The 18,633-nt window shown below is 29.9% G+C and overlaps 1 protein-coding gene across 1 annotated transcript; it reads right to left on the bottom strand.

Moving 5' to 3' along the window:
- Nucleotides 1-2,004: 2,004 nt before the first annotated feature.
- Nucleotides 2,005-6,156, bottom strand: LOC120090496 (glycerol-3-phosphate 2-O-acyltransferase 6). The gene is made up of 2 exons (XM_039048208.1): nucleotides 5,465-6,156; nucleotides 2,005-3,187 (listed from the first exon to the last, which is right to left on the bottom strand). The coding sequence occupies exons 1-2, from the start codon at nucleotides 6,080-6,082 to the stop codon at nucleotides 2,294-2,296; spliced, it is 1,512 nt and encodes a 503-aa protein (XP_038904136.1). The 5' UTR covers nucleotides 6,083-6,156; the 3' UTR covers nucleotides 2,005-2,293.
- Nucleotides 6,157-18,633: the final 12,477 nt, after the last annotated feature.

Below are 18,633 nucleotides of genomic sequence, written 5' to 3'. Positions count from 1 at the left end.
CCAATAGAAGGTATTTAACAGATAAATACTGTAGCCATTATAATTGCATAACTTTTTACTAGTGACGTTTCTTTCCTCTAGGCATACCGCATCCCAAATGGAGATGATTTTACACCGAACTGGATTATAATTTTTTGTCTCTCTATCTTTGGTTATTATTTATTTTGCACGATTGTTATTCATCTTGTTACAAAATTGTGTGTGACTTGTACCATTCTGTGTTAGATTCACTTATTTTCAATGATAACATGTGAGGGTGGAGATTTAAATTTTCTAATAATTTAATCGATGATATATACATTGATTAGCAACTATACTCGAGTTGTGAATTAATAATCAATATTCAATATATTAAATTAGTTGTTGCTTTGTAACTATCCATAAAGTACTCGATAGACCCATAAATTTGGTTGGTGTGAGATTTATTGTATATATCCTCTACCATTGCCAGCGTTGTTAATAAATACACATAACACAATTATATAATTTCTTCCCCTATTTAAATATACCCCTTACACTCTCTTTCCTCTCCTCCACTACCATACTATAACCTAAGAACCAACCAAAACTTGCCCCTTTTTATATTTCAACCAAAAGGATGACAAATTTTATTTTTATTGAGTTCACTTTTTTTTCTTTTTGAATTATAATTATCATCATTATTATTGTTTTTCTTTTTTGAATGAGTCAATCAGAATGAGTGATGTTTCTTTACTTGGTGAGGAGGGGCAATATGGTATGGATATATATATAATATATATATATATATATAATTATATATATATATATATATATATATATATTTGGCTTTTATGGCGCTGTTTATAAACCGTGGGAGTTGGCAGAGATATAAATGAATACACACATTCATATTGCCAGCCAAAATTATGCTCTTTGGCGAATCCCAACTGTTATTAGATTCTGCCATCCTCAGTTTTTGTCTCGTCGTGACTTTCTGTCGTCATGTTAATTGAGTTATATTTATGTTGGCCATTTAATTTTTTTTTAATACAATAAAGGTAGAGGATTTGATTCACGGACCTCATGATCACTAACACAGTTCGAATGTTAGTTGAATTATGTTCACTTTGACATATTAACTACCTAATTGTGTTGCCAATGCAATTTATTATCTATATATGGAAAAAAAATATTAGTATATTTTGCAAAAAAATTATACTTTTGGTTATAAATTTTAGTTTAGGTTGCATTTGAGTATATGAGTTTTCAAATTCAATTTACAATAAAATGTAATTTTGATATTTACTACATCTTTAAACTAACGATTTTGTATCTAATGGAATTTTGAAATTTATAAATGTTCATTTAATACTAAATTTTTATGTTTAATGAGACATTGACTTCTATTTATTTTTAAATTCACATACTATGTGACACATAACATAGTGTTCATTTTTTTAAATTCACATATTGTGTATCGCGCATAACATAGAGTTCATTTTTTAAATTCACATGTTATGTGACACATAACATAGAGTTCATTTTTTTTTAAAAAAAAATCACATATTGTGTGACACATAATTGAAAGACATGTATACAATTTTTTTTAGTTTAATTTTATAGGTGTTTGGGACACTAAGTTGTTAATTATAGTTAGCGGTTATAGTAGTATGAAGGTTATAAGAAATAGTAACTGCGGTAACAAATAACAAATGGTTCTTTTCTTCTACCAACTTTAGTATAGTTCAATTGATCAAGATATTGATAGATACAACATTCCTCAAACTATATTCTCTTGGCTTTACTTTTGGTTGTCTCACATCATTGAAGATACTTATCTTATTTATAAACTCATGATCATATTCCTTTATTTAACCAATATATAATTTTGTGGATAAATATGTCAATTCAAACATAACTTAGTGTATAAAACATTCATTACTATTTTAAAAATTAATGATTCAATCTCCCACTTTAACGTCGTTAAATTAAACTGTTGCTATTGCTAAGAGGTCGGTGATTCACATTCTCGTTCACATCATGTTCAACTAAAAAAATCAATTTTTTTTAAGATAAATGTTACATAAATGGTCCCAAAAATAAACTATCAAAATCGAAGAAAAATATAACATAAAAGCAACGACATTTTCTGTATACATATTGGAAAAGAACAATATACATTAAACGATTTATATGACGATTAATCTATGACCATCTTGGCAGCCGAAACTTATTTTTTTCCCTAATAATTGACTTTTTATGGAAAATCAAACCAATAGAGAATAATGGGATTTTTTCTTTTTCTTTTTCTTTTTTTTTTCTGTTTTTTTTATTAAGTAGTCTTCTTCTTAACTAATTCTCCATTTTCTTTTTCAGGAGAAACTCGGCCATCAGTTCCGGCGAGAATGCCATATTTCCCCTTTCTGGTCAAATTAGTACACTCAAACCCTAGGGTTCCGCCGAGTACCTTCTGAATGTAATTTGCCACCTCAATCGCCGATTTCCCGCTGCTGCAAGTCATTTCCGCCGGCAATTGATTCAGAAACGTGATCTCGTAAGTCGGTCTCGGATTCATAAATACAAAATACGGATCCAGCAATTTGTGTCCATTAACTGTCGTCCCGTAAAACACACTCTGTTTCGTGTTAATGGCGACGGGGACGATTCTGTCAGTTAGCTCGGCGAACAGAGCACTGAATCGCAACAGAAATGGTTCTCTGCAAGTGGTCCCTTCGGGGCAAATCACGAGGTCGCCATCTTCAAGAAGGCGTTTAATGTGGGCCGCATCTTTCTCTCTCTCTCTTGACAGAGCGACGGCCTTGATCGGAGAAATTATCTCTGTAAATTTGCTTATACTGTAAGTAACGCAGCTGATTTTTCTGCCTAAGGCGACGGCGATGATTACTGGATCTAGGACGGTGCGGTGGTTGCAGACGAAGAGGACGCCGCTCTGGCCTTTCTTTGGGGCCGGTGGCGGAGTGCCTTTAACGATGAGCTTGATTCCAAGGAATTTGTAGTTGTACCAAGCGATTCTTTCCGGTAAGGGGATGTTGGTGTAGACTCTGAAAATTGAAAGAATCACGCCGATCGGCAGCCATAAGAAGGTCAATAGCGCCGCCAGTGGCGTCGGCCGTTGCACGAATCGGCCGTCGTGGAAAATAATTGGGCTTAAAAGTTCGTTTCTCGGTAGTGGCTCACACTTGGATCTTGGTACCATATAACCTTCCTGAAAAATCAATTNATTATTTCTTAAAAGAAAAAAAATATATATAAAAAATGTGAAATTATTTATAGAAATAGTAAAAAAAAAAACACTCATAGGCATTGATGGATAGGATTTTATCCGTCTTTATTTAAAATAATTAAATTTAAATAGTTTTTCTTACTTTTTTTATTTTTTAAAATTAAGAAAAAATACATAGAATCTTTTAATTTTAAATTTATACCAAGATTAACTTTTTTTTTAGTGATGATTATTAAAATGGGGTTAGACAGACTTTTTTTTTGTAAGAAGGAGGGCCAACGTCGTACTCCTATGTGTTATTTTTTTTTTTTTAAAAAAAATCACCATTACCTTGTGAAGGGTATTTATTTTTAAATAAAAAGATTCTTTTTAATCTAAATTCGAGTATTAAATAGCATGATAACTAATATTCATTCGTGATGCATGAAATTGAGGTTATATTTTGTGTGCGGAAGATGTGGGTGTGACATGAAGATCTTGTGGCATATGAGATTCGTATGATGAGTTGCCATCATAATGTGAAAATAATTTCTTTTCTTATTTTTATTTTTATTCTAAATCTTACGTAAACGTTTTTTCTTTTATGAAAAATTTATATGAAGTTACTAATGCTTAACCTCTAATCGATATTAATATAGAAATTTTATAATATACGATACACGTAGGTTAAATAAAATAAATGTATAGGGTAATAAAATAAAACAATATTAATTGAAGGCACGTGCTAGGGAAAGGGAAATGGAAAATGAAGAGAGAGGAAGGAAAAAGAAAAAAAGGAAAAAAAAACAGCTGGAGGATTTTAAATATGCTGAAATGAAATTTATTAAGGTTTGGTTGGAATTGAGCCACATAATATGTAACTAGACCCACTAGATGCTAATAAAACTGATTTAATGATCATTAAATTAAAGTTAAGTTCATTAATTAAATCCAGTTTCAAAAGAAAAAAAAAGTATCAATTCAATCCTCTCAACTTTTAAATTTGCAAAGTCAAAAAAAAAAAAAAAAAAACTAAAATTACTATTGTTGTGGAGAGCATTCAATTTTATTTTATTTCTAATTTTAATTTTATTAGTACAACAATTAAAAAAAAAAAAAAAAAAATTAACTTTTAATTGTTTGGCAACCATTTTATTTTTAATTCTTTGTTTTTAAAAATTAAATCTATAAACACTACTTTCACCTCCAATTTTCTTCGTTCGTTATTTATTTTTTTATTCATAGTTTGAAAAACCAAGTCAAATTTTGAAAACTAAAAAATAATCTTTAAAAACTTGTTTTTGTTTTTTAGAATCTGTCTAAGACTTCAAGCATTGTATTTAAATAAAGATGCAAATTACGGTAGAGAAAATAAGTTTAATTTTCAAAAACCAAAAACAAAAAGTAAAGTAGTTATACCTAAAAATTTCAAATTTGTATAAAATAAATTGGTGGTTCAAATCCTCTTGTCCTATTGTATTAAAAAATATAAAATAAAATAAATCTCTTATAAATTAGTTCAATATACTATTTTGTTATAAGTTTTTGTTGGTACTTGACTTTTCTAAACATGATTCATTTATGTTTTTGAAGGCAAATGGAATGAACTAATAACTAATAAGCATATGAATTAGAACTCAGAAAAGCATCTACTACTCACCAATGCACAGTCAAGTATATTACTAATTAATCTTGCTAATATCAATACTTATTTACACACCTTGACACTACGCTTTTAGTTATAGATCTGTTTCTATTGCATAAACACCTTAAGAATGAAATAATTTTTTTAAAAAAGAGTGAAATTTATAGTTAAATTGCAACCATTTTTTAAAAACGCCACAGTAAAAAGAGAAAAAGAACTGTAGAAATCTAAAGAAAAGAATTAATTGGTCACATGACATCATATGATTTGACCACTCCAAAAAAACAGACAAACTTAGATACAACTTAACGATAATTAAGATCTCCATAACTCTTATTTACTATAAAAGGTATTACTTGTTAAAGAAATACTATTGTACATAGCTTCTATGCTAATATGTTTTAGAAGGAAAAAAAAGAGCTTAGTTTATAACAAAATCTTCTCATTTGTTATCATCTGATTTATTAATTTATTTTGTGAACTCTACTTAATTCATTACTAGAATTTTCTCTCTAGTTCAACGAAGCAAGTGTCATATTGATTATTTTATAAATTTAGATTATCACCCCAACAAAATGGATTTAGCAAAAATTAAAATAATAATATAAAATATAGAGAAATTGGGAGTAGATCACCTTGCAAATTGACATGAAATCATGATCAGTTTCTCTATCACCGAGTCCCAAATCAGGCAAATCAGCCCCAACTTCTTTAATAAGGGCCGTCTTCTTCAGATCGCGAACAAGAACGCCAGGTTTCTTAACAAAACCAGTAGCCCTACCGGATTTCGTCACTCCAAGCTCCGTTCCGATCACCTTATCGGCGCCCAAAAACGTCTTCACAAACGGCTCCACCATAATCCTCGGATTCGCCGTCACAATAATCTTCTTCCCAAACGAATTAAACACCTTCCAAGTTTGTGGATGAACATCCTCAGAGTAAAATTTAGGCAAAACAGAGCGAGCCACCATTTCGATATCCGCAACTTTCAATCCGGCAAATGCAACGAAAATGAACGTCTGAATGGCGAGAGATTCAGAAAAGAACAAGTAAATTAAGTAAACTAAGGGGGAGGAAGCCAGAAGGAGGAGTCCTCGGAAAATGCTTCCGGCTTCGACGGCGACGAGCATGAAGTAAGGGAAAGCGTTGTGGGAAATTAGAAGAGTTCCGTCTAAATCGGCGGCGACGGTCTGGTTGGAGCGGCCGTGGGTGGTGCATTTTGAGATGGGAGGGAATTGACGGTAAGCTCCCATGGGGAATTTTCTTGGGAGAAAGGGGAAAAACAGAGAGATGGAGAGAAAAAAAAAGGGGGTGTGAGTTGAGAAGAGAAAAGGGGAGAAGATGGGGTTTATAAAGGGAAGGTAGGCAAATGCTATAATGACAAAAATAATGCATGGAAAAGGATCCATGTGGTGGAGAGAGATTTGCACCTGAATTGGGAAATTTTACACATACTCTTTTTGTCTGTTTTTGGTTAAAAATCCATGTATAAATTCCCAAGTATTATCTATGATTTAATTCCTAAACTCTTACTATATTATACTTAATACATCTCTAGCTGCATCTATCTTTATGCAACTCATTAAGAGATGTTTGACTTAGATTTTATTTGGAATTGCTGTAGCTTTTAAAATAATCGTAACTATAGATAGAAGTAAAAGAGTGTTTGGTAAATTTTAATTTTAAATTAGAAAAAATTAGTTAAGATGTTTGATAAATTAATATTATATTAGTGAAATTTATTTATATAATTAATTGAAATATAATATATATATATTATATATATATATATATATATATATATAATATATATATTAATTTGAATTGCAACTCTTTTTATTTGATTAAAAAAATTATGAAATAATTTTGTTAAAAAAATAATTGTTATAAAAATTTGAACCGATAAAAATTTGAAATAAATGTGAGAAAATTAATTAATGAAATGAAATTTTGAGATGGTTCTTTTAATAATGGATAAGTTTGGTCTTCAATGTTTCAAAATATATTTTTTATAGTTGAATGTGTTTAAAAGGGTACATAAGTAATTTTTATTATTATTTTAAATGTCGAGTTAAAAATAATAATTTAGAATTTCACATTTTCTCTTTCATCCATTTTCCTTCTTAAATTATTATCTTTATTTAAAATGTCATATCAACATTTAAAAACTACATAAAAATCTTTAAAATTTAATAGCCCAAAAACAAATTGTGCTAAAAAAGTCAAGGAAAAAAAAAGGGGAAATTTCTCTAAAGATTATAAAGTAAAGTTTAATATAGACTTAAAATGATGATAGAAATAGAATTATAATTACATAGTAAAGTTAGAGAGAGTAGTAAAGTATTAAATGGGTTTGGTTAATATTTGTTTTTATTATTATTTATGTTAAGAAATAAATAAAAAGAAGAAAAGTTGAGGTCTTTCGCAAGGGGGGAGGTGGGGAGTGTTGGATTTGAGTGGTTGAAGGTGGATAACATTGAATTAGCCAACTTTTTTAGTTTATAGGCGCCGCCGCCCCGTCACTGCCGCATTTAACCACCTTCGCCTGCACTGCCCTCATCCCACAATTTTCTCAACACTTTCTAGTACTAATTTAGTATATAAAATTTTTCATATTCGTTGTTTGTCATAATAATATCATTTAATGATTAAATATGATTTATAAAATAAATTAATAAATTATTTAATAATGTGTCAAATAATAAACGGAAGAAGTTGGCACTATGGTAGTACTAGATTTACTTTTTTTCTTTATTTCCTCAAACACTTGTAACATTTTTCTTTCATACAAACTTTAAATAGTAAATATCTAGGTTTGGAATTAATGCATATACGTGTGATCTTCACAAGTTTATTAAGGATATGTTTGGATTATTGACTAGAAAAAACAACATTTTTCCAAAAGACATTTTCATTTTAAAACTTTTGATAAATATGACTTAAAATAAAAACACTAATGTATTTGGTTACACTTTATCGTGAAAGTATTTTTATATACAAGTTTGTTTGATTTGCTATATACAATTTTTTCTATCAATGTCAAATTATTGCAAAACCGACTATTAAATACTATGAATTGATAATTTAAAAATACTTTCATTAATCAAGTTTTTTTCTTTTTCTTTTTTTAGCATAGGATCAATCTAATTTGACACTAGAGTTAGTCCTTAGGAGTTGTTTGTTTGGAGATAATCAATGCAATTGGTGGTGGTCTCGGAGGTGGTCGTTGGAGTTTGAGGTAGAGGATTAGTGCGGGTATTTATATAATTTGATGTATTATACAAATTAAAAAAAGATTATCCATTAAACACTCAAAAATTATTTTTCTAAAAGTTGATTTCACACTACAAGAAAAATGAGTTCTCTCAACGCCTAAATAGAGCGTCGGGAGTTAGGTCGTCGGGAGAGACCGTCTCTCCCGACGACGTAAAGGCCCATCGGGAGTTCCCGGGGAACTCCCGACACCCTGTCTCTTATACACATCTAGATGTGTATAAGAGACAGGTTCCCGGGGCTTGATCAAGTGTTTCTCTCAAACCAACTTATTTCATTAGTTTATAATAATTATTATTTTTTCAAAAACTATTTTGAGTGATGGTCAAATACTCCAATTATTTCAACTCAACTTATCTTTAAAATTAAATACCTAAAATGTTAAATCAAACACATTGTAAATTTTTAAACTTATAGATCAAATAAACACAATCGATGGAATTTAGTCTTTATTACTAGGTTGTTTTTTTTTTCCATGAGTTCTTAAAAAAATGTACTCGTGTCTAATGAGTTTAAACAATATGTATAAATGATCTTTCAAGTTCTAATAAAATTGTAATCAAACCCCATAACGAAGAGTTGACTAGACTTTAAATGGGATCAAGGTTGGTAAGCTTATTTAGATGGGAAAAAATTTGATGTTGGATTCAAAAATAAAAATAATTTTTTTTTTTAGGTTCATCGTTCCCTCCTCTCAATCAAGTGATCGAGGGAGAGGGAAATCGACATTTTTTTTTCTTTGAGAAAATAAAACGACTTTTCTATACCTAAAACAAAAGTTACATCATATTATTATTTATTTTCAATTAAACGTGCCACATTAGCCATATTAAGTCTACTCATTTATACAATAAATATATAAAATGGGTTATGAGGAATAAATCTTTATGTCTCCATTTTACCCTTCCATCTTTTACCATTCATATTTCGTTCATTACAACTATTCAAGTCAAAGTAGCACATCCTTTTGTGTATGAGTGTGATATAAACCATAGATGTGAAATATCACGATTTTATGTTAGAGATATATATAATAAAAGGTAAAAACGGACAATTGCATCTTCTATCTCGTTACAACTATGCAGGTCGAAGTGGTGTGCTATAGATTGAAGTACCTATCAGACACAAAATAAAAGTTTAGAGACCAATTAGAAATTTTAAAAGCTCATTGAACTCTTAAAAAAAAAAATCGAAAGTTCATGGACTAAATTTATATTAACCAACACATTGGAGAAAATTAATATCTCTTGTGGAAATGTACACACCACATGATTAACATTTTTTTGTACGAACGACTAATTTTTTAAAATTAAAATACCGTTTTAGTTTGTACTTTTAAATGTCTAATTTTAATTCTTGTACTTTCGATAAAAATCTTAAATTTAGTTTTCAATTTTTATTTATTAAATTTGATTAAATAATAATAATAACTTTCATACAAGAAAAGATACCCTGTGAATATATTTTCACAAATTGTAAAGAAATGCTAATAAAGAAGAAATATTTTTTAAAAAATCAACAACAAACCTAACTGCATTGACTAATTTTAAGATGTATTGATATTCATAGTACATGTATTAAAAGCCAATATTTTCACAAGACCAAAAATGAAACAAAATTTAAAGTAAAAAAACCAAAATTGTATTTTAATTTTTTTTTTTTTTACCTAAACAAAAAATAAACTTGAATACCCAATTTGGAATATAATATTATCTACTAAATTACTAAAAACCTAAGCATAATTAAACTGGTTAATACATTATATATGATTAATAAAGAATAGAGAGAAATGGTGTTGAAAAGAAGAACCAATGGCATGATATATATATTCATAGTTTCTCAACAACCATCTTTATTAGGTTTCTTTTGTCTCTCCACCTGAAATTTTTCTTACTGTTTTTTAACCTTTTTGTGGTGTATCCTTCTCATTTGCCCTTTACACTCCATTCTCATGTCAACAACAGCCAACCAAATTATCTCTCTATCTCTCTTTCTCTCTACATAAAACAAGAAAAAGAAAAAGGACCAATATTTAGGCTGCTTTGTGTACACTCAATTTATTTGCCCAAAGTCAAACTTAACTATATATATATATATATACACAAAAAAAGTTGCTTGTGATATTTAGCCACCAAAGACAACAATTAATTAGGGGTGGTAACCCTATTAAGAAGGGTTTTTGGTTGGAATTAAATGCATTTTTCATCCTACCCAATTCTCTGATTTGATAAGAAAATGATTTTGGGTGTGTTTGGAATACATTTCCAAATGTTTAATTTAAAAAATAAGTCATTTTTAGAAAAAATTAAAATGTTTGATAGCCTCTTAAAATAGTTTTTAAGTGTATTTTATCTTAAATATTTAAATAAAAATGTATTTATTGAAAAGTCAATCCAAACGGAGCATTTGTTTCACACATAAATGATTATGTATAGTTATTATTTGTTTGGTTTATAGTTAAACCATATATTAATAACTATGTTGAAAATGTAACCTTTCAAAATTAAAATTTAAAATAAATTTATATTGTAAATTATTTACTATTTTACTTAGTAATTACCTTATTATTAATAATAATAATAATAATCTCATTTTAGTCGTGGAAAGTTTTTATTTTATGGTTATGAACTTTTCAAAAGATCTAGAATTTGAATTTTCAGGTTTGTTTTGTTTTATGATTAGTTCGTGAAATTAAAAAATACAACTACTTTTGTTTACATTTTTTTTTAACAAATAGATAAAATGCGTGGTTTTAAGTAGAAAATTTTACAGTAGTGTGATCAACCATAATAACTTTGACAATATACATATTCTGCAACTAAAGATTAGGTGACAAAATAATGAAACTATTATTGTATGTAGGCATGAGTGCATACCATGTGTTGGTAGAGATATCTACGAGACGGCTTTCCATTTCATTTCTCATCTCCGTAAAATTTTAACATATATGAATTAATATTGAAAAGTTTTAATTAAATGGTTAAATTTTTTACTAATATTTTTAATATAATTAACTTCACAAAGACAATTTGAATTTAAAGATAAATTACTCAAATTTTTTCTAATAGAAGAAAACAATTACCTATCAAGTTATATATGTGTGCGCGCACACAATTCAAATATAATCATTATCTTAGCTATTAAACAATAAAACATGAATTTTAAATATAATATTTATATAACACTAATAATATAACAACAATGATTATAATAAATTAGTCCCGTTTCCATTTCACTTGTAGAGAATTTTTTTCCTACTTCCTTTCCATTCTCTACCACTTTTGACATTTTTTTTTAATAGAAATAACTCTTTTAAAAGAGATGTGTATTAACAAAATTGGAAGTTAGAATCCAAAATCAATTTAATTGATTTGAGGTTTATTAGACCTTAAAATTTTCTCTGTTTCTTGAGTATTTAGGTTTTATTAGAAGTCACACAGCTTGTCAAACCAAAACTCTTTCTTAGAAGCATATGGAAATAGCCAATAGGTCAATTAAATAAAAGCAGTAAAAAAAGTGGGATTAATTAAATAAAAAAAAATGTTGGATTTAAATGTGAAACTGTGGATTTTATTGTTGAGAGTAGGAGGAGCCTTCTCTCAATTCTTCTACATTTATTCATACAACTACCTGCAACAACTGTCTTTTTATTTTTAATAATATAATTTAATTTACTTATTATCGCCATCAATCAAAGATTCAAAGATGGAAATAATATTTTTTTATAATGGGATTTTTAAATCAGAGAAGGGTTGTTTCGGGGTCATATATCTTGTATATTGTTTTGAGAAGAGATTAGATAATTAAAAGAAAAAAAATGATGCTTTGAGATTTAAGTTGAATTTTTCCAAACATAGTCTTTGGTGGATAATATTTAGTAATTTTAATATAGGTATTGAAAGGATGGATTGTAGTTCGTTGCCAGATCTAAAGGTTATTCGTTATGCCATGGAAACTACTGTTTTGAAAGCAAATTCGGTATGAATCGTTGTTGTCGGTTATTCCCTAAGATTAACACAACTCCCCCTACAGACATGCACTCGTCGGACGAGAGAATTGGAATTAGAAGAGAGAAAAGAGTTTGATCATAATCAAAATTAAGAAAGCAGATGAAGAGCATGTGTAATTTTCAAATCTAGACCACTGGTTTTTTTTAAGAGACTGAAGAAGATGAAGGAAGAACGTTGGAAAAAATAAATAAATTCCAAATCTGGAAATAATGACTCAATTAAAACCCACAAATTTTTTTAATTTTAAAACGGTTTAAAGGTTTAAAAAGGAAATAAAACAAAAAGAAATAAAATATGGAAAATTCTTATTAAAAAAATCCCAAATATATTTACACTTTATAGCAAAAAGTTCCAAAAGTGCACTTTTGGAACTTTTTGCTATAATGTATAAATATTTTTAAAATATTTTTTATATTTAAAAAGGTCCCATAAAATATTTCTTTTTTTTTTTTCGAACAAGTTTGGTTGCCCGAGCCCGCCCGAGCGAACAGCAGCAGCGCGCACGTGTGGAAAAATGCCCTCTACTACCCCTCTACCCACATTTGCAAGTCATTAGAGGTGCTCTTCTCAGGTGACCACTCTCATCCATATAAAGATTTTATTTATCTCGTGGTATTGTAGCTTATAATTGTATTGTACAAACAATTTATTTATCTAATAAAGTAAGAGGTATTTATTTGATATTTAGTTACATTAACCCACAAAAGCTAATAAACTAAGATCCAAGGTCATCTTCTGTAAGTTAAACATGTATGTGAAGACATACAGGTGGATTATGTTTAAGTGATAACCTAAATGGTCTGTAGTAGATAGATAAGGTTGGATACCTTATCCCCGTGACATACGAATACGACCCACTTTGTAGTTGTTACAATTGTTGTAAAGTATTGTTGTAAAGTGCTACAAATAATATAATCCTGATTATTCATGTGGAGACATATGAGTGGGGGTATTATATACAAAGAGTTTATATAAAACTAGACCATGAAATGAATAGTTTATAACACCGTTACTAAAAGAGACTTACATTTCACCAAGATGACCATAGGTGATTTGACCTCAATCTTTAGTGAGTTGTGAACTCCTACCTATGAAGGTGGTTCTTTGATCTACATGGGTGAGAGTGACCAGTTTTGCTGACTCAATATGCCTATCATTTTGGAGATTCGTTTGATTGAGGAGTTGGAAATACAGCTACTCAAGAAAGATTTCACTCTTTCTCTATTGTTAGGGCAAGTAGATAAATTGCTTTCTTAAAGGCTGATTCCGGGACTTGAATAATGTGGCGCCATACCCTCTTCTGACCTGAGAGGGGTTCGGTTATAGTTGGACTATGACTAATTATTCATTAGATGGATTAGTGACACTTATGAAGTTAGATATAACTATAGGGACAAAACGGTAATTTTGGCCCAACTGTATTTACGAGCAATTTATGGAGGGAATACACTGTTGATTGGTTATATTCAATGGATACAAAAATATATCTGTAATGCGAAGTATGCAGCTGTTGGTCTTTAGTGGAGTGACCGACAGTTAATGGAAGTTGATTAATTTAATTAAAGAGTTTAATTAATTGATCAAGTACCATTTAAGCTTCAAGGTTCATAAGGTGTCCTTGTTAGCTCAATAAGGTTTAATGAGAATCAAATTAATTTTGGATTAATTTAAATTGTTCAAATTAATAAAGGGAATTAATTATATAAAATATAATGTATATAATATATATATTGTACATTATAATATAAAGTTTTATTTGAGAGAAATAATATTTGAATACGATTCAAATAGTAAGTATATGAATATGATTCATATAAAAGCTATAGGTTAAAATTAATGAGAATATGATTCATATTAATTCTAGAGGTTATTTGAGAGATTAATAAACTATAGATTATATTATATGCAATATAAGAAGTTATACGTTATATGAGATATAACATATAGTATATTTTAATATATTAAAGTTAGTTTAATATAATTGTATATATTAAGGTGGTTAGTTTTTATTTAATTTAAATTTTGAATTTCAAAATTAAATTCAAAATTAGTTTTTTCCTTTTGAATTTTTTAATTAAAAAAATTAATTGAAAGGGAGTTATTTTAACTTGCCCTCTCTTTCCCCTTTAATCTCTCAACATTTTACGTGAAATTTATTCACATTATTCCATAGAGAAGTTACTCTCATCTTCCTTCTTGAGTTGCTCTCTAGATCTCAAAAGAACGATTTGTGAATTATTTTTTCTCTCAAACTAATCCCTCTCCCTACCAAAATTCTTCTACTGAAGCTCACACCTCTCAATATTCTCTACCTTGAGAATAACAAAGATACGTTTGTGGTGGTTTTTGGATTTTGGAATTTCATTTGCTGTGCTCATGTGTTAAAGTGAGGCTGATTAAGTTGTTCATGCAATACACTGGGAGAGAAATCGTGAAAAACTAAGTCTTTACGGGCAAGTGACCTTTTGATCCCTTATTCTTCTCAAATTATTGAGAACTGCATGCTTAATTAGAATGTTATATTTGACTTTCTGTCCTCTGTGTAATTAAAAGTTCTGTAAAATTAAAATTGGGGCACGATCATTTCGCTGTGGGTAGTCACGTACTCTTCTAAAGGTTCCCTCAATGGTTAAGGTGGATGTGACTGACTAGATGAACCGATATCAACAACTCTTGTTGATGTACTAGGCTCTTCAACAACTCTTACTGAAGGTTCAGTAGTTTCATTGGAACGATAGTTTAACACTACTTTACTGTGCGGTTTATGCTCTCTGATGTGATCCTTTTCAAAAAATGTAGTGTTTGTCGATACAAACACTTTATTATCTTCAGGATTATAAAAGTAACCACCTCTCGTTTCTTTTGGATAGCTTACAAATAGGCATAATTTTGAACGAGATTCTAATTTCCTAGGATTAGCCTCAAGCACATGTGTCTGGCAATCCCAAATCCTGAAATGACATAAAAACTACCTTTACGGTCATTCCTTAATTCCAAAAGTGCTTTAAAAACACTATTGGATGGAACACAGTTCAAAATATAGGTTGCAGTATGTGCTTTATAACCCCAAAATAAATCAAGTAAATGAGTGCAACTCATCATAGACCGAACCATGTACAACAAGGTTTGACTTCTCCTTTCTAATACATCATTCTGCTAAGGTGTACCAGATGCTGAGAGTTGGGATACAATTCTGTTGGAGTATACTAGCATGCAGCGGAAGCAACAAGAATCAATAAACATTATAATCCATTAATTTTGACTATAAATATAGCATGTTCAAAACTAATAAGAGGGTTTTGAAGACATACCTTTGTAGAATCACTTGAATCTCAAATTCAGCTGCAAGTCTTCTCCAAATCTACTTGTGAACCACCTGAAGGCCTTCTCTACTATTGTCTTGGAGCCTTAGATTGAGTTGTGGGACTCCAAATAAGCTTGAATAAAAGAAATTTGGAGAAGAAGCTCACTGATGCACCATTGAAGAACACCTTCTTCAACCTCAAGTTTCTTTAGTAAAAAACTTTCAAGTGCTTCAGTTTGCATGCTTGATTCTTAGCCCAATCTCCTCTATTTATTGCAAGACCATCATGCAAAATAGGTTGTTGAATCAGGAGCAACTCATGCTTGGAGATTGACTCAATATGAAGGTGGGAAATGAGTGAGCTACTACAAAGAAGAAAGTGGAGTTCTCCCACTTTTTCCATTTTCAAGTTTTCCAATTTTTTTATTTTTAAATTGATTTCCAAAATCTTTTTTTTTTCAAAATTGAAAATTTTATTAATTTTACAAAATTAATTCATTAATAAATTTTCTTATAAAATTAATAATACTTAATCAAATAATTTAATTAATTCTAATTTATTCAATATCAAATATTAAATTAATTTTAACACAAACTTCACCATCATGAATCCATACTCATGAATTTAATATTTAAAGCATATTTAAATATTAATTGATTCTCCAATTCCGTTTAATTCTAGAATTATCCGCGTAATTATATCACATATAATTACTAATTCTCTTAATTCTAATTTGAATGTTTCAAATTAACTTATCACGCTACTCTAAGACTAATCCATTTACGAGCTAGTAAGGGGACCTCGTGAACCTACAGATCATGGGCTCTAACGATCCGAAATTAATTGGTTAAACTTTTTACATAAAATTAACCCTTTTTCATTAGCTGCTAGGTCACTCCACTAAAGTCCAGAGTTGAACTCCCCTTACTGTAGATATATTATATCCACTCGATATAACAATGATTAGTAAGTTAACCTAGGGGCGTTCATGGGTTGTGTTGGGTTGGGTTGAAAGATTTTTTAGGCCCAATCCAATTGTTCGGGTTGTAAATTTCTTCAACCCAAATAATCCTTATTAAAAAATGAACCCAACCCAACCCACGAAATATTTAGGTTGGGTTGGTTGGGGTTAATCGGGTCATTTGTCTAAAATTTTGTTCTAAAAAGAAGCACAACGTAAATATATAATAATCTTATTTAGTTATTTTCATATATTGAATTAAGATTAACAACTCGATTTCAATTTATATAGTGAAAATTTTCTTTCTAAGGTGCAAAGAAACTACATTTAAGAGTTATTAAAAAAATATTGAAATTAAATAAAATTAAAATTAATATATGTATAAATAATCGTGTTATATTTTAAAGTTAATAATAAATTCGGGATGGTTCGAGTTGGTTTGGGTTATATTAGATAAACCTATGAACCAACCCAACCCATAAAATTTTCATTTATTTGAACCCAACTCAACCCAAACCGCACGGGTTGGGTTGGGTTGATAGATTTTTTTGGGTCATCGAGTTTTTTGAACTCCCCTAAGTTAATCCTTTACAGGTTGTTTATAATAACGATTGGGTCAAATGTCTGTTTTACCTCCGAGATTACCTATTGTTCCTTAAGTCCCACCGATCCTCTAGTGAACAATTGGTTTGTGATTCGATCAAAAAATTGAGTCCCTCTCGAGCCAATGAGAGGGTGGGTCCCCTGTTCCAAGACCGAAGTCAGCATTAAGGGAACAACCCTCTCTAATATCCCTGAAAGTGGGTAGGAGTGAACTCCATCTTGCACCCTATGTCCCAAATCATATCTTTGTAATACCCTTTTGAATCACGAATTCAGTTACAATTTTCTCCAAATCTTATCGTGAACACCTCAAAGGTCTTCCCTACTATTCTCTTGGAGTCTTAGATTAGGTTTGTAGACTTCAAAATAATCTTGTATGAAGGGAATTTTGGAGAATAAGCTCACTGATGCAACTTGGAGACACACTTCCTTCAACCTTAACAAGTTTTCAACAAAATTCAGCAAGTTCATCAGCTATTGCATGCCCAATTTCCACTTCCATCTTCTCTATTTATTGCAGATAATCATGCATAGAAGAAGGTTGCATGATGTGCAACTCATGTTGGAAGATTGAAGGAAAATCAAGTGGACTTTGAGTGAGCTAGTTGTTTTGTGAGTGGAGGAAATCCAACATTTCAATTTTGTGTTTTTCCAATTTTAATTTTTTGTTTTATAAATTGATTTCTAAAACCAGTTTTCAAAATTAAAAACTTTATTAATTTTTTATAAAAATACAATATTATTAATTAATTAAATAATTAATTAATTCTAATTAATTTAATATCAAATATTAAATTATTTTTACACAAATTCCACCTTCATGAATATAATATTTAAATCATATTTAAATATTATTTCTCCCATTTAGTTTAATTCTAATTTGAACATTTTAAATTAACTTATTACGCTATTCTAGAGCTAATCAATTTATGAGCTAGTAGGGGATCTTGTGAACCTACAGATCATGGGCTCTAACGATCCGAGATTAATTGGCTAAACTTTTTACACCAAATTAACCCCCATTCGTTAACTAATGGGTCACTCCACTAAAGCTCATAGTTGTACTCCTTTCACTGTAGATATATTATATCCACTCGATATAACCATGATTAGTAAGTTAACCCTTTAAAGGTTGTTCGTAATAATGGTGGGCCAAATGTCTGTTTTACCCCCCGAGATTACCTCTTATTTCTTAAGTCCCACTGATCCTCTAATGAACAATTTGTTTGAGATCCAATCAACAAACCGAGTCTCTCTCGAGCCAATGAGAGGGTGGGGCCCCTTGTTCAAGACCCGAAGTCAGCACTTAAGGGAACAACCTCTCTACTATCCCTAAAAGCGGGTAGGAGTGAATTCCATCTTGCAACCTATGTCCCCAACTATCTACTCGGTATTACCCTTAAAACGGAGGTTTATGAGCCGGTGCTATTAAGACAACTCTCACCTATGCAAATATAAGGATAGTCCCAAACAAACAGGAGTTCATAGTTAGCTCAGGATTAAGGTCAAGTTACCTAGGTCATTGTTTTGAAATAGTCAGTCTTAAACAATAAACAACGTTATAAAGTAAGAGTGACTAATTCTGTAGTCCGATCTTGTACAAACTCATTGCACAGGACGCTCCCACTCCTCATATCATAACATGTACGAAT

This window comes from Benincasa hispida, chromosome 11, assembly GCF_009727055.1.
Source record: "Benincasa hispida cultivar B227 chromosome 11, ASM972705v1, whole genome shotgun sequence".
Taxonomy (NCBI): domain Eukaryota; kingdom Viridiplantae; phylum Streptophyta; class Magnoliopsida; order Cucurbitales; family Cucurbitaceae; genus Benincasa; species Benincasa hispida.
The sequence above is the reverse complement of the archived record's forward strand: the minus strand, read 5'-3'. Positions and strand labels throughout refer to the sequence as shown.

Excerpts from the sequence above, each read along its gene's own strand:
- LOC120090496 (XM_039048208.1), bottom strand. The coding sequence starts at position 6,082 with ATGGGAGCTTACCGTCAATTCCCTCCCATCTCAAAATGCACCACCCAC. Across the intron at positions 3,188-5,464 it reads ATTTCATGTCAATTTGCAAG|GAAGGTTATATGGTACCAAG; the intron begins GTGATCTACTCC and ends TTGATTTTTCAG.